Source organism: Stegostoma tigrinum, chromosome 27, assembly GCF_030684315.1.
Source record: "Stegostoma tigrinum isolate sSteTig4 chromosome 27, sSteTig4.hap1, whole genome shotgun sequence".
Classification (NCBI taxonomy): Eukaryota; Metazoa; Chordata; class Chondrichthyes; order Orectolobiformes; family Stegostomatidae; genus Stegostoma; species Stegostoma tigrinum.
Window position 1 is genome coordinate 49,214,973 of NC_081380.1, and position 21,487 is coordinate 49,236,459.

The 21,487-nt window shown below is 47.0% G+C and overlaps 1 protein-coding gene across 11 annotated transcripts in view; it reads right to left on the reverse strand.

Annotated features, from left to right (window-relative positions):
* The window catches only part of zswim7 (zinc finger, SWIM-type containing 7), a 48,640-nt gene extending 28,599 nt beyond the window's left edge, over nt 1-20,041 (reverse strand). For 8 of the 11 annotated variants that reach the window (XR_009447324.1, XR_009447323.1, XR_009447322.1 and 5 more), the window contains exons 1-3: nt 19,928-20,028; nt 17,143-17,242; nt 4,715-4,736 (exon numbers count right to left, since the gene is read on the reverse strand). Coding sequence is in view for 8 of the 11 variants with exons in the window: in XM_059655473.1 (XP_059511456.1) it covers nt 4,715-4,736; nt 17,143-17,224 (104 nt within the window). In the remaining 3 variants the exon portion in view is untranslated. Of the gene's footprint in view, nt 1-4,714; nt 4,737-17,081; nt 17,243-19,927 lie in introns of all 11 variants that reach the window. The other 3 variants (XM_059655469.1, XM_059655470.1, XM_059655471.1) reach the window with 3 other exon arrangements.
* Between the last annotated feature and the right edge of the window lie 1,446 nt (nt 20,042-21,487).

Below are 21,487 nucleotides of genomic sequence, written 5' to 3' on the forward strand. Positions count from 1 at the left end.
TCCACCATTTGTTGTTTTTAAAAACATGACATTATTGTTACTGTTCATTTTCAAATCTTACGCAAGACAGAATTCTTGATCGATCATAATAATCTGTTTTTCAAGATTCGGAGTAATCAGCATGGCTTTGTGCATGCGAGATCACGCCTCACAAATTTGTTAAGAGTTCTTTGATGAAGTGACCAGGAAAGTTGATGAGTGCAGGGCGGGAGACATGATCTACATGGATTTCAGTAAGGCCTTTTGACAACGTTCCATATGGTTGGCTACTCTGGAAGGTTAGATCACATGGAACCCAGGGAGAGCTGGGTTAAATACACAATTGGTTTAATGGTAGGAAGCAGAGAGTAACAGTGGAAGGATGCTGGTCAGACATGAGGCCTGTGACTAGTGGTATGCTTCAGGGGTCGGTGCTGGGCCCACTGCTGCTCGTAATCTACATCAATGACATGGAAGAGAATGTACAAGGCATGATTAGAAAGTTTGTGGATGACAATAAAATAGGTGGTACCACGGACAGTGAGGAAGGTTATCAGAAATTGCAGCAGGCCCTTGATAGCTGGGGAAGTGGGCTGAGAAATGGCAAACGGGCTTTAATATAGGTAGGTGTGAGGTGTTGCATTTTGTAAAGTCAAAGCAAGGTAGGAGTTTCATGATGAATGGTAGGGCTTTAAGGAGTGTAGTGAACAGACAGACCTTGGAGTTCAGGTGCACAGTCCTCTGAAAGTGGAGTCACAGGTAGACAGGGCAGTGAAGGCAGCTCTTGGCACACTGGCCTTCATCAGTCAGGGCACTGAGAATGGGAGTTGGGAAGTTATGTCGCAGTTGTACAGGATGTTGGTGAGGCCGCACTCGGAGTAAAAGGAAGGATGTTGTTAAACTGGAAAGAGTGCAGAAGAAATTTACAAAGTTGTTGCCAGCACTTAAGGGACTGAGTTATAGGGAGAGGTTGTTTTTTCGAGTGTAGGAAACTGAGGGGGGATCTTAAAGAAGTGTATAAGATCACAAGAGGCATAGATAGGGTGAATGCACTCAATCTTTTTCCCCCAGAGTTGGAGAATCCAGGACTAGAGAGCATCAGTTCAAGGTAAGTGGGGAAACAACACATGGGAACCTGGGGGCAACATTTCTTTAGACAGAGGGTGGTACACATACGGAATGAGCTGCCAGTGGAAATGGTTGAGGTGGGTACATTAACAACGTTTAAAAGACATTGGGTGAATACACGATAACAAAGTGTGGAGCTGGATGAACACAGCAGGCCAAGCAGCATCTTAGGAGCAGGAAAGCTGACATTTCGGGCCTAGGCCCTTCATCAGAAATGGGGGAGGGGAAGAGGGTTCTGAAATAAATAGGGGAGGGAGAGAGAGGCAGATTGAAGATGGATAGAGGAGAAGATAGGTGGAGAGGAGACAGACAGGTCAAGGGGGCGGGATGAGGTTAGTCGGTAGGAAGTGAAGGTGCGGCTTAAGGCGGGAGGAGGGGATAGGTGAGAGGAAGAACAGGTGAGGGAGGCGGGGACGAGCTGGGCTGGTTTTGGGTTGCGGTAGGGGGAGGGGTCATTTTGAGCTTGTGAAGTCCACATTGATACCATTGGGCTGCAGGATTCCCAAGCGGAATATGAGTTGCTGTTCCTGTAACCTTCGGGTGGCATTGTTGTGGCACTGCAGGAGGCCCAGGATGGACATGTCGTCTGAGGATTCATGGATGGGAAAGGTTTAGAAGGACATGAGCTATGTGCAGGGAAATTGGGTTAGCGTGAATGGACATTTGGGTCAGCTTGGACCAGTTTGGGCCGAAGGGCCTGTCTCCGTGTTGTAAGACTAGGACTCCTGACGCACTGCAGTCCACGGAGTATAGGTTCACCAACATTGCTAGCTGGTAGGACAGTTCATTATTCCAAATACTATAGATATCTGTGTTTTGATGTACTGGTGCAGAACAAGTCTGCATTCTTAACCACATAAACTGAGATAGAACATAGAACATTACAGCACAGTACAGGCCCTTCGGCCCTCGATGTTCTGCCGACCTGTCATACCGATCTCAAGCCCATCTAACCTACACTACTCCATGTACGTCCATATGCTTATCCAATGACGACTTAAATGTACCTAAAGTTGGCAAAACTACTACCATTGCAGGCAAAGCGTTCCATTCCCTTACTACTCTGAGTAAAGAAACAACCCTGACATCTGTCCTGTATCTTTCACCCCTCAATTTAAAGCTATGTCCCCTCGTGCTCACTGTCACCATCCTAGGAAAAAGGCTCTCTCTATTCACCCTATCTAACCCTCTGATTATTTTATATGTTTCAATTAAGTCACCTCTCAACCTTCTTCTCTCTAATGAAAACAGCCTCAAGTCCCTCAGCCTTTCCTCGTAAGACCTTCCCTCCATACCAGGCAACATCCTAGTAAATCTACTCTGCATCCTTTCCAAAGCTTCCACATCCTTCTTATAATGCGGCGACCAGAACTGTACACAATACTCCAAGTGCGGTCGCACCAGAGTTTTGTACAGCTTCACCATAACCTCTTGGTTCCGGAACTCGATCCCTCTATTAATAGAAGCTAAAACACTGTATGCCTTCTTAACAGCCCTGTCAACCTGGGTGGCAACTTTCAAGGATCTGTGTACATGGAAACCGAGATCTCTCTGCTCATCTACACTACTAAGAATCTTACCATTACCCCTGTACTTTGCCTTCTGGTTACTCCTACCAAAGTGCATCACTGCACACTTGTCTGCATTAAACTCCATTTGCCACCTCTCAGCCCAGCTCTGCAGCTTATTTATGTCTCTCTGCAACCTACAGCATCCTTCATCACTATCCACAACTCCACCGACCTTAGTGTCGTCTGCAAATTTACTAACCCATCCTTCTACGCCCTCATCCAGGTCATTTATAAAAATGACAAACAGCAGTGGACCCAACACCGACCCTTGCGGTACACCACTAGTAACTGGTCTCTAGGATGAACATTTCCCATCAACTACCACCCTCTGTCTTCTTTCAGCAAGCCAATTTCCGATCCAAACTGCTATATCTCCCACAATCCCATTCCTCTGCATTTTGTACAATAGCCTATTGTGGGGAACCTTATCAAACACCTTGCTGAAATCCATATACACCACATCAACCGGTTTACTCTCATCTACCTGTTTGGTCACCTTCTCAAAGAACTCAGTAAAGTTTGTGAGGCACGACCTTCCTTTCACAAAACCGTGCAGACTATCCCTAATCAATTTATTCTTTTCTAGATGATTATAAATCCTATCCCTTGTAACCTTTTCCAACACTTTACCAACAACTGAGGTAAGGCTCACTGGTCTGTAATTACCAGGGTTGTCTCTACTCCCCTTCTTGAACAGGGGAACCACATTTGCTATCCTCCAGTCATCTGGCACTATTCCTGTAGACAATGATAAGTTAAAGATCAATGCCAAAGGCTCGGCAATCTCCTCTCTGGCTTCCCAGAGGATCCGAGGATAAATCCCATCCGGCCCAGGGGACTTATCTATCTTCACACTCTGTAGGATTTCTAATACCTCTTCCGTGTGAATCTCAATCCCACCTAGTCTAGTAGCCTGTATCTCAGTATTCTCCTCGGCAACACTGTCGTATTCTAGAGTGAATACTGTTGAAAAATATTCATTTAGCGCTTCCCCTATCTCATCTGACTCCACACACAACTTACCACTACTATCCTTGATTGGGCCTAATCTTACTTTCGTCATTCTTCCTTAAATACCTATAGAAAGCATTAGGGTTTACCCTGATCCTATCCACCAACAACTTCTCATGTCTCCCTCCTGGCTCTTCTGAGCTCTCTCTTTAGGTCTTTCTTGGCTACCTCGTCGCCCTCAAGTGCCCTAACTGAGCCTTCACATCTCATCCTAACATCAACCGCCTTCCTCCTCTTGACCAGAGATTCCACCTCCTTCGTAAACCACGGCTCCCGCACTGTCCAGCTTCCTCCCTGCCTGACAGGTACATACTTATCTAGACACGCAGGAGCTTTTCCTTCAATAAGCTCCACATTTCTAATGTGCCCATCACCTGCAGTTTCCTTCCCCATCCTATGCCCCCTAAATCTTGCCTAATCTCATCGTAATTGCCTTTCCCTAAGCTATAACTCTTGTCCAGTGGTATACGCCTGTCCCTTTCCATCACTAAAGTAAACATAACAGAATTGTGATCACTATCACCAAAGTGCTCACCCACTTCCAAATCTAACACCTGGCCAGGCTGATTACCCAGTACCAAATCTAATGTGGCTTTGCCCCTTGTTGGCCTATCTACATACTGTGTCAAGAAGCCCTCCTGCACACTCTGGACAAAAACTGACCCATCTATAGTACTCGAACGATAGTGTTCCCAGTCAATATTTGGAAAAGTTGATCATTTCATCAAGCATTTGAAGTTACAATGCATTATGTGACAGGCTTATCACGACTTGTAGTGAGTGAATATTTCAATTCAGGAATTGCAGATTTAAGCACTGTTCATATGCAAACTTTAGATACACTCACTGAAACAAACGCTCAGGAAACTTCTGTGAATAGTCTATAAAAGATTAATTTATAAGTGTTAATTATTGCCAACAATCAAAGTAACACCATTAAAGCATCTCCTACAATTAGCCAAGACATTTACTGAATGATTTCAGAACCAAAGAACAGATGGAGAAACTCTCCTAAGAGTACTCACGCCAGAAGGAGTTCATCTGTCACTGCAAAACACAAGAATCAAGGAAGCTTTGTCAGTGCCCATTTCACAAGTATATCCTCTCAAATCTAATCAAACAAGAACAGTCACATAGCATGGATCATACCCAGAACAGAAACTAATTAAACTAAAAACAAAAATTCAGCTCCCAAGTCAAGCTATTCAGCAAATAATATCAATGCAGTAACACCTGTGGTGGTGAGAGTTAGCATGCTAGCTAGATGTCAAGATAACAAAGTGTGGGACTGGCTGAACACAGCAGGCCAAGCAACATCTTAGGAGCACAGAAGCTGACGTTTTGGGCCTAGACCCGAAATGTCAGCTTCTGTGCTCTTCAGATGCTGCTTGGCCTGCTGTGTTCATCCAGCTCCACACTTTGTTATCTTGGATTCTCCTGCATCTGCAGTTCCCATTATCTCTGATTACAATGCTAGCTAGATGTTTTGGGTTGGCCGGGGGGGGGGGGCGCGTGAAATCAGCAGGAGCTCACTGCACTAGCCTGCAAAACTCCCTCCCTGCTGTCCTCCAGCTCTATCCATCCTTCTACCCTGCAGCACAGCACTGCCTCTTCATTTCCCACAGCTGCCAATGACTTTAAGTGATACACTGGTGAATAGATGAACAAAATCAAACATGCACATGGATACTGCACAACTATCAATTTGCAAGTCCTTTGCGGTCTTCACAAACATGTAGGAATCCTTCACAAACAAGTAAGGCCTGAGTTATTTGTTCTCAATGCAACCTTGATGCTGCAATAGAATGCATCAAAGCTATCTTCACAGGTAATGGCTACTCTGCCCTGAAATTTTCTGACTTTACATGATACAAACTCATGTCAGGTCATAAGGTTGTATCAGACATAATGGGAACTGCAGATGCTGGAGAATCCAAGATAACAAAGTGTGGAGCTGGATGAACACAGCAGGCCAAGCAGCATCTCAGGAGCACAAAAGCTGACGTTTTGGGCCTAGACCCTTCATCACAGAGGTCATAAGGTGGTCACTCTTGGTCCTGAAAAGTGCTTAGCCTACCTCTGAATGCTCTGAAAATCAGAATCAGAAATTGCTGGAAAAACTGAACAGGTCGGCTAGCATCTGCGGAGACAAAGCAGAGTTAACGTTTTGGATCTCATTCTTCAGAGCCACTGACAGCGGTTTGGTGGCAGCACGACAGATCAAGCTGGTCAGGTCCTAAAGGACATAGCTGCTAGACTGTGTCTGCAGCTGGTGATAAGGGAACCAACAACAGGGAAAAACACACTTGACCTCATCCTCGCCTATTGTTGTAACCCTTCCTTTTACCATGACTAATCCACCTAGCCTGCATATCCCTGGTCACTAAGGGCAATTTAGCATGGCTAATCCACCTAATCTACAAGTCTTTGGCTTGTGGAAGGAAAGTGAAGCACCCTGCAGAGCCCACGCAGACTAGGGGAGAGGGTGCAAACTCCACACAGTCACTCGAGGGTGGAATCAAACCCTGGTGCACTGAGCCACTGTGTTGTACTGGTGATTGGTGGTGGATGATTAACCAACTCAATGAAGGAGTCAGCTCCACAAACACCCCCATCCTCCATGTTGGGGGGAGGCCAGCACATCAGTGCAAAAGATAAGGCTAAAGCATTCACAACATCTCAGCTAGAAGGGCTGAGTGGATGGTCCTACTTTGCATCCTCCCCTGATATCCCTCCTCAGTCCACTCCGTGTAATGTCAAGAAACATCTGGAGACACTGGACATTGCAGAAGCTATGGGCCCTGACAATCTTCCGGCAATACTTAACATTGTGGCTTTCAGAGTACTTGAGGTCAGAGATAATGATTTCTGAAGCTTTGTCCGACTCTCAGGAAATACTTCACAGATATTTTAAATACACATTAATACACATAGAGAGAGAGTGGGGGAGGGGGAGAGAGAAAGGAATAGAAAAGGCAAAAGAAAAAGGCAAAAGAAAAAGGCAAAAGAAAAAGGCAAAAGAAAAAAAGGCAAAAGAAAAAAGAGAAAAGAGAAGGGAAAAATGGGAAAAGAAAAGGGAAAAGAAGAAAAAGGAAAAGGAAAAGAAAGAGAAAAAAGAAAAAGGGCAAGTAAGAGGGAAAGAAAAAAGGGAAAAAAAAGGGAAAACAAAAAAGAGACAGACAGAATTGCATCCTTACAAATATTTTAGGTCTGTGGCAAAACAGAAAATAAATTCCAGAGGCTGCCACTTGGCAACCTTCAGCACTCAATCCCTTCCACAACTCAGCTGGCAGGCCAGAAACTAAATGCTATCATAGATAATGGGAATTGCAGATGCTGGAGAATCTGAGATAACAAAGTGTGGAGCTGGATGAACACAGCAGGCCAAGCAGCAGACATTTTGGAGATAATGGGAACTGCAGATGCTGGAGATTCCAAGATAATAAAATGTGAGGCTGGATGAACACAGCAGGCCAAGCAGCATCTCAGGAGCACAAAAGCTGACGTTTCGGGCCTAGACCCTTCATCAGAGAGGGGGATGGGGGGAGGGAACTGGAATAAATAGGGAGAGAGGGGGAGGCGGACCGAAGATGGAGAGCAAAGAAGATAGGTGGAGAGGGTGTAGGTGGGGAGGTAGGGAGGGGATAGGTCAGTCCAGGGAAGACGGACAGGTCAAGGAGGTGGGATGAGGTTAGTAGGTAGCTGGGGGTGCGGCTGGGGGTGGGAGGAAGGGATGGGTGAGAGGAAGAACCGGTTAGGGAGGCAGAGACAGGTTGGACTGGTTTTGGGATGCAGTGGGTGGGGGGGAAGAGCTGGGCTGGTTGTGTGGTGCAGTGGGGGGAGGGGATGAACTGGGCTGGTTTAGGGATGCAGTGGGGGAAGGGGAGATTTTGAAACTGGTGAAGTCCACATTGATACCATATGGCTGCAGGGTTCCCAGGCGGAATATGAGTTGCTGTTCCTGCAACCTTCGGGTGGCATCATTGTGGCAGTGCAGGAGGCCCATGATGGACATGTCATCAAGAGAATGGGAGGGGGAGTGGAAATGGTTTGCGACTGGGAGGTGCAGTTGTTTGTTGCGAACTGAGCGGAGGCTTGGGGACCGCTTTGCAGAACACCTCCGCTCAGTTCGCAACAAACAACTGCACCTCCCAGTCGCAAACCATTTCCACTCCCCCTCCCATTCTCTTGATGACATGTCCATCATGGGCCTCCTGCACTGCCACAATGATGCCACCCGAAGGTTGCAGGAACAGCAACTCATATTCCGCCTGGGAACCCTGCAGCCATATGGTATCAATGTGGACTTCACCAGTTTCAAAATCTCCCCTTCCCCCACTGCATCCCTAAACCAGCCCAGTTCATCCCCTCCCCCCACTGCACCACACAACCAGCCCAGCTCTTCCCCCCCACCCACTGCATCCCAAAACCAGTCCAACCTGTCTCTGCCTCCCTAACCGGTTCTTCCTCTCACCCATCCCTTCCTCCCACCCCCAGCCGCACCCCCAGCTACCTACTAACCTCATCCCACCTCCTTGACCTGTCCGTCTTCCCTGGACTGACCTATCCCCTCCCTACCTCCCCACCTACACCCTCTCCACCTATCTTCTTTGCTCTCCATCTTCGGTCCGCCTCCCCCTCTCTCCCTATTTATTCCAGTTCCCTCCCCCCATCCCCCTCTCTGATGAAGGGTCTAGGCCCGAAACGTCAGCTTTTGTGCTCCTGAGATGCTGCTTGGCCTGCTGTGTTCATCCAGCCTCACATTTTATTATCAGCAGACATTTTGGGCCTAGATTTCTGACGAAGGGTCGAGGCCTGAAATATCAGCTTTTGTGCTCCTAAGAAACTAAATGCTATTCTCTCGTGTCTCTGATAAAAGCTTTACTTCCAAAGTCACTTAGTGGTTTTTGTAAATATTCGGTTTGTTTCCAAAACCATCTTATTTTTAATTTGTTGTAACCATCTCTCTGTCTTATTTAATTGGAATTTAGGCCACCCTTTTGCTCGTTATTCAGACGTTGAGACTTCACTCACACTGTCTGACACTATTGATACCTGCAGAGACCTAATCTTCAGCCCATTCACACGCCACTCACACCATTTGTATGATCTTTTAATCTCTTGCCCCACTGTTCTCTCTGCACATAAATTCTGTGCCCTATGTGCTTCTCTGTTACTCCACCTAACGAAGGGGCAACACTTGGAAAACATGCAATTTCAAATAACAAGGTGTGGAGATGGATGAATACAGCAGGCCAAGCAGCATCAGAGGAGCAGGACAGCTGACGTTTTGAGCCTAGACCCTTCTTCAGGGCGATAACCTGCTGTTATCTGATTTCTGACCTGGAATAACAAAAGTTGGTATTTCTTTTGCTGATGGTTATGGTACTTGGCAGTATTCCTTAATATATTGATCTTAAAAAGCAAAGAGGCACTGCCAATTCTACCTAAATAATCTTTGTTCTCGTCACTGCACTTACTTCTCAAATCTACACAGTATTAAATTGAACTCTCAGGTTTAGGAACTAATTCCACTGGAGAAATCCAACTGCTTTAGTTAGGTTTAGTGGAGTGAGTTTAAAAAGGCATTTAACTTTGTTTATTTTGAAATTTCTGTTTTCATTTCAGTTAATTTCGCTGGGCTTAAGCAATGAGGATGTTATGGGCACCTGCACGGGGCCCAGTTCTGCCTGCCTCTTCATGAGGTATGTGGAACAATTCTTGCTCCAGTCCTACAATGCACCGCTTCAGCAACTTACTTTCTTTTTTTCAGTACATCAATGACTGTTTCGATGCCACTACATGCTCCCGCCTGGATCTTAAAAAATGCGTTCACTTTGCCATAATTTCCACCCTTCTGTAACTTTCACATCATCCACTTCCAACACTTCTCTTCCTTTCCTTGGCCTGTCTCCATTTTGGGGAATAAACACGTACTACTACAAAGCCACAGACTTCCATAGCTACCTTCACTATAGCACTTCACACTCCATGTCCTGCAAGGACTCCATCCCATTCTACCAGTTCATTTGCCTATGTTGTATCTGTTCCGATGATGCCGCCTTCAAAACAATGCTGCTGATATGGCTTGCTTCTTCTAAAACAGTGATTTCCCACCCACTGAGGTTGGTAGGTCCCTGACCTACATCCAAACTATTACCTGTGCTTCTGCCCTTGCCCCTTCCCATCACTCACAACAGTGTGATCGAGAAACCCTTGTTCTCACTCTTCATCCCAACAGCCTGTACACACAAATGATTATTCTTTGCCGTTTCAGACAATTCTAGCAGAACACCACAGCAAACACATCTTTCCTTCACTCCCTCATCTGCATTTTGCAGTGATCATTCGCTCCCGGGCATCCTAATCCATTCACTGACCACTAATAACACCATCTGCTCTTCCCATGCATCTACAGAAGTGCAACACCTGCCCCTTCACTTCCTCCCTGCTCACCATCCAAGGGCCGAAACAGTATTTCCAAGTGAAGCTGCGGGAGTGGTGAGGATGCAAGCTAGGGTGTAGTTGGGAAGGTAAGCTTTTCTGTATAAAAACTTACCTCGTGCAGCAGCGGTCTCTTTGCTTTCAGCGGCAGGAGTGGTCAGGACATGAGCCAGGAAGTGAATAATATATTCGGACATTGGCTAAACGCAAAACACAACACATGTAGTGTCTCCCACCCAGCGTCCTCCTCTAACCAAAAGAAAACCATGTGGAGGTTCGGTAATGTAAGGCTTTTTTTATTCCTCTGGAAATCTAGAGTAGAGGGAATGGAAGCTAGGGCAGTTGCATGCTCCTCTTGCAGGATGTGGGAGGTAAAAGTCACTGCTGGTGTCCGCCTCTGACTTCACCTGTGAGAAGTTCATCCAACTCCAGCTCCTCACAGACCATGTTAGGGAATTGGTGCTGAAGCTGGATAAACTCCGGATCATTCACGGGGCTGAGGAGGTGGTAGAGAGGAGTTACAGGGAGGTGGTCACACCCAAGGTACAGGAAAAAGGCAGGTGGGTGACTGTCAGGAGGGGGAAAGGGATCAGGCAGACAGTGGAGGGACCCTGTGGGTGTTCCCCTCAATAATAAGGATACCGTTTAGGATACTGTTGGGGGTAACGACCTGCCAGGGGAAGGCCATAGCAGACAGGTCTCTGGCACTGAGTCTGGCCCTGTGACACAAAAGGGAAGGGGGGCAAGAATAGGAGAGCAATTGTAGTGGGGGATTCGACAGTAAGTGACACAAACAGGGGGTTCTGTGGGCGCGAATGAGATGAACAGATGGGACGTTGCCTCCCGGATGCCAGGGTCCATGATGTCTTGGATTGTGTCTTCAAGATCCTAAAGGGGGAGGGTGAGCAACCAGCAGTCATGGTACACATCCATACCAATGACATAGGCAGATAAAGGACTGAGAATGTGAAAAGTGAGTACAGGAGTTAGTTTGGAAGCTGAAGTCCAGGACAAACAGGGAAGTTATCTCTGGATTACTACCAGTGCCACATGATAACGATTTAAGAACTAGGGAGAGAGTGCTGCTAAACATGCGGCTACAGGGCTGGAGTAGGAGGGAGGGCTTCCATTATGTGGATAGCTGGAGCACATTCTGGAGAAGGTGGGACCTGTACAGTAGGGACTGGTTGCACCTGAACCAGAAGGACACAAATATCCTGGGGAGGAGATTTGCTCGAGCTATACAGGATAGTTTAAACTAGATTGGCAGGGGGTGGGGAACTGGATTTGTAATTCAGAGGATGAGGTATTCAGCTTTCCAATGGACAGTACAGGGAGTGAGTTTGTTAGTAAAGAAACACGGTGGATGGAGTGTAATTGTGGACACGGGGATGATTTGAGGTGTGTATACTTTAATGTTAGAAATATCAGAAATAAGGCAGATGAACTCAGAGCATGGGTCAGTACTTGGAGTTACGATGTCGTGGCCATTACAGAAACTTGAGTAAATCAGGGACAGGAATGGCTGTTGCAAGTTCTGGGATTTAGATGCTTTAAAAGAAATAGGGAGAGCAGAAAAAGAGGCAGCGGCGTGGCATTGCTAGTCAGGACTAGTATAGCAGCTACTGAAAGGCAGTTTGAGAACGATATGTCTACAGAGTCAGTTTGGGTTGAGGTCCAGACCCAGAACAAGAAAGGAGCAGTCACTTTGTTGCGTTTGTTTTTAACAGACTCCCTAATAGTTGCAGAGAAGTGGAGGAATGGATTGGGAGGCAGATACTGGAAAGGTGCAGAAATCACAGGGTTATAGTTATGGGTGACTTCAACTTTCCAAATATTGATTGGAAACATTTTAGTTGTAACAGTTCAGATGGAGTGGATTTTGTCCAGTGCGTTCAGGAAGGATTCCTGACACAGCATGTAGATAGACCAACACGAGGAGAGGCCACTTTGTATTTGGTGCTTGGCAATGAACCGGGGCAAGTGTTAGACCTGTTGGTAGGACAGCATTTTAGCGGTAGCGATCACAAATCTGTTACTTTTACAATAGTCATGGAAAAGGACAGGTACGTACAGCAGGGTAAGGTTTATAATTGGGGCAAGGGTAATTACAATTCTGTCAGGCAAGAACTGGGGAACACAGAACAAAGAAAATTACAGCACAGGAACAGGCCCTTCAGCCCTCCAAGCCTGCACCGATCTAGATCCTCTGTCTAAACCGGTCATCTATTTTCTAACGGTCTGTGTCCAATTGCTCCCTGCCCATCCATGTACCTGTCCAGATACATCTTAAAAGACACTATAGTGTCTGTGTCTACCACCTCTGCTAGCAATGCGTTCCAGGCACCCACCACCCTCTGCGTAAAGAACTTTCCACGCATATCTCCCATAAGCTTTCCTCCTCTCACTTTGAACTCATGACCCCTAGTAATTGAGTCCCCCACTCTGGGAAAAAGCTTCTTGCTATCCACCTTGTCTGTACCCCTCATGATTTTGTAGACCTCAATCAGCTCCCCCCTCAATCTCCATCTTTCTAATGAAAATAATCCGAATCTACTCAACTTCTCTTCATAGCTAGCACCTCCATACTAGGCAACATCCTGGTGAACCTCCTCTGCGCCCTCTCCAAAGCATCCACATCCTTTTGGTAATGTGGCGGCCAGAACTGTACGCAGTACGCTAAATATGGCCGAACCAAAGTCTTATACAACTGTAACATAACCTGCCAACTCTTGTACGCAATATACCCTCCGATGAAGGAAAGCATGCCGTATGCCTTTTTGACCACTCTATTAACCTGCGTTGCCACCTTCAGGGAACGAAGGACCTGAACCCCCAGATCTCTCTGTTCATCAATTTTCCCTAGGACTTTTCCATTTACTGTATAGTTTGCTCTTGAATTAGATCTTCCAAAATGCATCACCTCGCATTTGCCTGGATTGAACTCCATCTGCCATTTATCTGCCCAACTCTCCAATCTATCTATATTCTGCTGTAACCTCTGACAGTCCCCTTCACTATCTGCTACTCCACTAATCTTCGTGTCATCTGCAAACTTGCTAATCAGACCACCTACACCTTCCTCTAAAACATTTATATAAAATGGGAATAGATGCTGTCAGGGAAGAGCACTATTGAAATGTGGAGATTGCAAATGCATGGTGCGTGTGCTCGATATGTTTGTCCCCAGCAGGCAGGAAGATGCTGTCGAATGAGGGAGCCTTGGTTCTCAAGAGAAATCAAACGACTGGTTAAGAGGAAGAAGGATGCTTATGTAAGGTTTAGGAAACAAGGAATGGAAAAGGCTCCAGAGGGATACAAGTTATCCAGGAAGGAACTGAAGAAAGGGCTTAGGAGAGCTACAAGGGGGCATGAGAAAACCTTGGTAGGTAGGATCAAGGAAAACACCAAGGCTTTTTACATGTACATGAGGAATAAGAGAATTACGAAAGAAAGGGTAGGGCTAATCAGGACTGTAAAGAGAATTTGTGCACAGAGCCTAAAGAGATAGGAGAGGTCCTTACTGAATACTTTTCTTCTTTATTCACAACTGAGAAAGACCTAGTTGTAGAGGAGGACAGGGTGAAACAGGCTGGTAGGCTAGAGGAGGTCGATGTTAGTAAGGAAGATGAACTACGAATTTTGAGGAACTTGAAGATGGATAAGTCCCCCGGGCATGATGGGATTTATCCAAGGATTCTACAGGAAGCGAGGGAAGAGATTGTTGGCCCTTGGCGATGATCTTTTTGCCCTCACTAACCGTGGGTGTAATGCCGGAATATTGGAGGGGCAAACATCATTCCCTAGTTCAAAAAAGAATAGGGATAATCCCGGAAATTACAGGCCAGTTAGCCTTACTTCAGTGGTAGGCAAATTATTGGAAAAGGCTCTGACAGACAGGATTTATGATCACTTGGAAAGGCACAGTTTGATTCATGTTAGTCAGCATGGATTTGTGAGGGGTAGATCATGCCTCACAAACCTTACTGAATTCTTTGAAGAGGTGACCAAACACGTGGGTGAAGGTAGAGCAGTGGGTGTGGTATACATGGACTTAAGGCGTTTGAAAAGGTTTCCCATGGTAGGCTTGTGCAGAAGGTAAGGAGGCATGGGATAGGGGGAAAATGTGGCAGATTGGATTCAGAATTGGCTGACCCTGAGAAGACAAAGGGTGGTAGTGGATGGAAAATATTCAACATGGTGCTCAGTTACAAGTGGTGTGCCACAAGGGTCTGTTCTGGGTCCTCCTCTACATGTGATTTTTGTAAATGATTTCGATGAAGGAGTAGAAGGGTGGATTAGTAAGTTCGTGGATGGTACAAAGGTGAGTCAAGTTGTGGACAGTGCAGAGGACTGTTCTAGGTTACAGAAGGGACATTGACAGGATGCAGAGCTGGGCTGAAAAGTTGCAGATGGAGTTTAACCCTGAAAAATGCGAGGTGATTCATTTTGGAAAGAAAAGCTTGAAAGCAGAATACAGGGTTAACGGAAAGATTCTTGCCAGTGTGGAGGAGCAGAGGGACCCCAAGGTTTATGTCCACACTTCCCTGAAAGCTGGCACCCAGGTGGATAGAGTTGTTAAGAAGGCGTATGATGTGGTAGCTTTCATGAATAGAGGGATTGAGTTCAAGAGCCGTGAAGTTATGCTTCAGCTGTACAAAAGCCTGGTTTGGCCAAATCTGGAGTATTGAGTCCAGTTCTGGTCAGCTCATTACAGGAAAGATGTGGAAGCGTTGCAAAAGGTGCAGAGGAGATTTACCAGGATGTTGCCTGGAATGGAGGGAAGATCTTACGAGGAAAAGTTGTGAGAGCTAGGGCTTTTCTCTTTACAACGACAAAGGATGAGAAGGGACTTGATAGAGGTGTAAAAAATTATCAGAGGTATAGATAGAGTGGACAGCCAGAGGCTTTTTCCTAGGGCGGAGAGAGTTATTATGAGGGGGCACAGTTTTAAAGTGAGTGGAGGTAGATATAGGGGAGACGTCAGAAGCAGGTTCTCTACTCAGAGAGTGGTCAGGGCGTGGAATGCATTGTCGGAACAGGTAGTGGAGTCGGCCTCATTAGGGGCATTTAAGCAGCTATTAGATAGGCATATGGATGATAGTATAAGGTAGGGTTGGAGGTTAAATAGACAGGTTTAGGGTAAAAGTTTGGCACAAAATTGTGGGCCAAAGGGCCTGTACCGTGTTGTTCTATGTTCATTTCACCTGTACCTCCTCCGATCTCATGTATTGTATTTGCTGCACCCAATGTGACCGACTCTACACTGCAGAAACTAAATGCAAACTGGGTGACTTTGCTGACATTTCTGGTCTGTGTGCAAGCATGACCCCAACCTTCCCCTGGCCAGTATTTCTCCAGTGTCCTGCTGGCTTGTTACATTTTCTGTCACTGTGTCCTCCTCCCACCCAAGTGGGACTGTCTGTTGTTTCTAGTCTGGCAGTTACACACCACCCTTGTTCTGCCATTTTCACATTCTCATCACTTATTCTGAACCATCAACAATCTTTCTCCCTCTGCACTCCAAGCCTGTGTCCACTGCATAAATGCTGTCCCCTCAACTGCCTCCTTCTGGATCATAATGATTTGAAATTTCATCAGGCTTAATGTAAACATTAAGTCACATTCTAAGTGAGCTATACACAAAGGTACAGGTAGTTACCCTCACTAAATTCCATTTGTTAAAACTTTGCCTTTGAATCCACTCTCTGGGGAAAAAAAGCGAGTCCATCTCCAGCAACAGCTTAAGTATCTCCCGTCTCCTTTAATTTAGTTGTATTCTTAGCTGCATCATTTGAGAAAGGTGGTGACACTTTTTGACAGAAATCTTTTTTCTCTCTCATCTGCCTTATTCATTGCTCCTGCACTCAGCAATGTTCACCTTTGGTCCTATAATTATTATTAAACTTACAAACTGATCAGTGGCATTTTCGTTCTAAGCTCAATTTTATACACACTCTTCCGAACTCCCAAGTAAATCCCATGGGGTATCCTCACAACTTCTAGCATTCCAAATAGTGTTCCCTTTTTAAAAATGGAGATATTAGGCATTAAATTCTCATTTTCTCCCGCTACACGTTCCTTTCCACTTAGAGAAAGAACTCCATTCTCAGCTGTGATAATGGGAACTGCAGATGCTGGAGAATCCAAGATAACAAAGTGTGGAGCTGGATGAACACAGCAGGCCAAGCAGCATCTCAGGAGCACAAAGGCTGATGTTTTGGGCCTAGACCCTTCATCAGAGAGCTCCCTGATGAAGGATCTAGGCCCGAAACGTCAGCTTTTGTGCTCCTGAGATGCTGCTTGGCCTGCTGTGTTTATCCAGCTCCACACTTTGTTATCTCCATTCTCAGCTGCCCCTTCTTTACCATGGATGCTTGTTTGCTTTTTAATCTTCCACCTTCTATCCTTCAAGTTTATACGGGTGACAAAAAGTTCAGTTTTATGAGCATCAGCAATCTCTGCTGTGTTATGAGCTGGGAATAAGAGTGCACTGGAAATCAAGCCCTGCTAGTCTACAAGCTGTGACAAATGGATAAATGACCAATTTAAACAGATGCTTAATTCATCTAACTTGCATCACTATTTAAGATAAAAGAAACACAGGCTTCTTGTTTTCAAGTGAAAGGAGGGCCAGACTGTGAATCCTTTTCTGATACGTGTACCTCGGCATTTCTGACATCACCTCTGTAAATCCTCTCTGGAAATGTCTGTATTAACATTTCTGTCATGTCATTAGAACTGCATACATAATTATTCCAACTATGGTTCAATGTTGGACTTCAGCAATTTGAGAAAGGCTCACAGTGTGAAAACTCTAACTGGAGCCCATCCCAACATCATGGACATCGCTCAGTGTGGATAAAGGCACAGTACACGTACAATACATGGGACATTTATAAAGTAGCTACAAAGATGTGAGCAATAGAGAATACAACAACAGAATACCTGTTGGTTTCTGCTTCTCCATATAAGCCCACATGACCAGCCCGATTTCCCACTCACTCACATTGTGACTGTTCTTGATACACCTGTCTCACTTTCTTCAGAAGCTCTTCTGCTACCACTGGCAAGGTGCCCAACATTGACATGACTCCCTTCAGACTCTGCTAAATGAAATCAATACATACAGTCATGAATTACATTTAGAAAATAAATAGCATTAAATGTGTTGTAGACTTGCTCACCGAACCAGTGTGTTTGATTCCAAACATTTCATTACCCTGGTAGGTAACATCGTAGGTGTGCCTCTGGTGAAGCAGTGCCGTTCTGTCCCACTTGTTATTTATATGCCTTGGTTTACTGGGATGGTTTGTACCACTTCCAGTTCTGTTTTTCAGTGGTTTGTCCACAGGGTCTAATTCAACGTGTTTGCTGATGGAGTTCTGGTTGAAATGCCAGGACTTCAAGAATTCCCTGGCGTGTCTGTGGCTCGCATGATTACTGATGCGTTGTCCCAGTTGAATTTGTGTCCCTCGTTGTCCGTGTGTAGTGAGACGTGTGAGAATTGGTCGTGTCTCTTGGTGGATAGTTGGTGTTCATGTATCCGTACTGTCAATTTTCTTACGGTTTGGCCTACGTAGTGTTTCTCACAGTCCCTGCATGGTATTTTGTGTATTATCCCAGTTTTGCTGGTTTTGGGTTTTGGATCCTTTACGTTCATCACAGTTGTCTTAGGATGGTTGTTGGTTTGTGGGCTATTCTGCCACCTCGGAGGGAGTGAGGATGTGGGGGCAGTTGATAATATGGATAGCAAACCCAGGCACATAAATAATAGTTCTTTAAGGACCGCAACTTTCCCCCCACGGTGATCGAGAACGCCCTTGACCGCGTCTCCCGCATTTCCCGCGACACATCCCTCACACCCCGCCCCCGCCACAACCGCCCAAAGAGGATCCCCCTCGTTCTCACACACCACCCTACCAACCTCCGGATACAACGCATTATCCTCCGACACTTCCGCCATTTACAATCCGACCCCACCACCCAAGACATTTTTCCATCCCCTCCCCTGTCTGCTTTCCGGAGAGACCACTCTCTCCGTGACTCCCTTGTTCGCTCCACACTGCCCTCCAACCCCACCACACCCGGCACCTTCCCCTGCAACCGCAGGAAATGCTACACTTGTCCCCACACCTCCTCCCTCACCCCCATCCCAGGCCCCAAGATGACATTCCACATCAAGCAGAGGTTCACCTGCACATCTGCCAATGTGGTATACTGCATCCACTGTACCCGGTGCGGCTTCCTCTACATTGGGGAAACCAAGCGGAGGCTTGGGGACCGCTTTGCAGAACACCTCCGCTCAGTTCGCAACAAACAACTGCACCTCCCAGTCGCAAACCATTTCCACTCCCCCTCCCATTCTCTTGATGACATGTCCATCATGGGCCTCCTGCACTGCCACAATGATGCCACCCGAAGGTTGCAGGAACAGCAACTCATATTCCGCCTGGGAACCCTGCAGCCATATGGTATCAATGTGGACTTCACCAGTTTCAAAATCTCCCCTTCCCCTACTGCATCCCTAAACCAGCCCAGTTCATCCCCTCCCCCCACTGCACCACACAACCAGCCCAGCTCTTCTCCCCCACCCACTGCATCCCAAAACCAGTCCAACCTGTCTCTGCCTCCCTAACCGGTTCTTCCTCTCACCCATCCCTTCCTCCCACCCCAAGCCGCACCCCCAGCTACCTACTAACCTCATCCCACCTCCTTGACCTGTCCGTCTTCCCTGGACTGGCCTATCCCCTCCCTACCTCCCCACCTACACTCCCTCCACCTATCTTCTTTACTCTCCATCTTCGGTCCGCCTCCCCCTCTCTCCCTATTTATTCCAGTTCCCTCTCCCCATCCCCCTCTCTGATGAAGGGTCTAGGCCCGAAACGTCAGCTTTTGTGCTCCTGAGATGCTGCTTGGCCTGCTGTGTTCATCCAGCCTCACATTTTATTATCTTGGAATTCTCCAGCATCTGCAGTTCCCATTATCTCTCACATAAATAATAAGCTGGACAGAACACCTACGCTTGACCGGAGGCACAGTAACGACATTACTGAGCAGGGGGATGAAACATTCGCAACCAAATGCCCCAGCTCAGCGAGCAAGTCTACAACTTCATCTACAACCCGAGCTACAGGTCTTCTTGAAAACTATCAGCATTAGTGTGTTTTATTCATTTGTGGGATATGGATGTTATTGGCTAGGAAGACACACTCCTGGGGGAGGGGATGGGATTGGGCAAGATGTGGGGTAACAGGGGATCCTGGAGAGTTGGGAGGGGGAGGGGTGGTGAGGGACAAGGAGATCCGGTGGGGGGGGGGGAGGGAGGAATGAAAAGTGCACCAGGGAAGGGGGGGTGCGGCTGGGAGGGGGGAATGGGTGCACGGAAAAAGAAGGGGGTGCCCTGGAGAGGAGAGGGAGAGAAGGGTGTTCCTGCTGGTGCTGGGGAGGGGCTGTGCTCCTCGGGGGGGGGGGGCGGTGAGTGTGCCAAGGGTAGAGCATGTGTTGGGGAGGGGGTGTCCTCGGGGGGAAGGGGGGGGGGGTTGTTGGGGAGGGATTGTGGCCCGGGGGTGAGGGTTGCCCCCTGAGGGAAGAGTTGGGGAGGGGGCGTGCCCCGGGGGGGGGAGGGTTGTCCGGAGGTCAGTTGCCGGTTTGTTGGGGCCGAGAACCACAAATGGAGAAATCTTCTGCCGGCGGCGCCTGTGGGAACAAGGCAGACTAACAGGAAATCTTTACCGAGCCTTAATTCACAACAATCAATTTGTCATATCGGTTTTCAAATTTTGTTGGTTCACCTCAATTCCTCCGTTTAATATTCGATCCGTCGCGGCTCCCGCACTCAGCGTTCTGGCACACGCAATCGCCAACGGCAGCTCGGACTACAACTCCCAACAACCTCTGCGCCCCGGTCCCGTCATGCAGCTGTTCCTGATACGTCGACCTCATAAACCCCGCCTTCCCAGTCTCCTTTGATCCCACTGGCACTGCTCCCTGCCATAATCTCAATACCACCCCTACTCCAATCACTGGCACCTAGAGCTCACTGTCCGACTCCTTACCTCATACACTCCCTACCCTAAACACTCTGAAATAGTCTCCTCCGCAGCCCCATGCTTCCCTTTCTTCCCCCTCTCAACAACCCAGTACTGCTCTCCTGTCCGATACAGGACTCTCCATGACACTGTAGCCTCTTCCATGCTGCACCCAATTTCCATTCTGCCATCATTGACGCTATTCTCTCACTCACAAAATAATACAACATAGAACAGTACAGCACAGAACAGGCCCTTCAACCCACGATGTTGTGCCGACCATTGATCCTCATGTATGCACCCTCAAATTTCTGTGACCATATGCATGTCCAGCAGTCTCTTAAATGACCCCAATGACCTTGCTTCCACAACTGCTGCTGGCAACGCATTCCATGCTCTCACAACTCTCTGCGTAAAGAACCCGCCTCTGACATCCCCTCTATACTTTCCACCAACCAGCTTATAACTATGACCCCTCGTGTTAGCCATTTCTGCCCTTGGAAATAGTCTCTGGCTATCAACTCTATCTATGCCTCTCATTATCTTGTATACCTCAATTAGGTCCCCTCTCCTCCGCCTTTTCTCCAATGAAAAAAGTCCGAGCTCAGTCAACCTCTCTTCATAAGATAAGCCCTCCAGTCCAGGCAGCATCCTGGTAAACCTCCTCTGAACCCTCTCCAAAGCATCCACATCTTTTCTATAATAGGGTGACCAGAACTGGACGCAGTATTCCAAGTGCCGTCTAACCAAAGTTTTATAGAGCTGCAACAAGATCTCACGACTCTTAAACTCAATCCCCCTGTTAATGAAAGCCAAAACACCATATGCTTTCTTAACAACCCTGTCCACTTGGGTGGTCATTTTCAGGGATCTATGTATCTGCACGCCAAGATCCCTCTGTTCCTCCACACTGCCAAGAATCCTATCCTTAATCCTGTACTCAGCTTTCAAATTCGACCTTCCAAAATGCATCACCTCGCATTTATCCAGGTTGAACTCCATCTGCCACCTCTCAGCCCATCTCTGCATCCTGTCAATGTCCCGCTGCAGCCTACAACAGCCCTCTATACTGTCAATGACACCTCCAACCTTCGTGTCGTCTGCAAACTTGCTGACCCATCCTTCAATCCCCTCATCCAAGTCATTAATAAAAATTACAAACAGTAGAGGCCCAAGGACAGAGCCCTGTGGAACACCACTCACCACTGACTTCCGGGCAGAATATTTTCCTTCTACTACCACTCGCTGTCTTCTGTTGGCCAGCCAATTCTGTATCCAGACAGCTAAGTTCCCTTGTATCCCATTCCTCCTGACCTTCTGAAT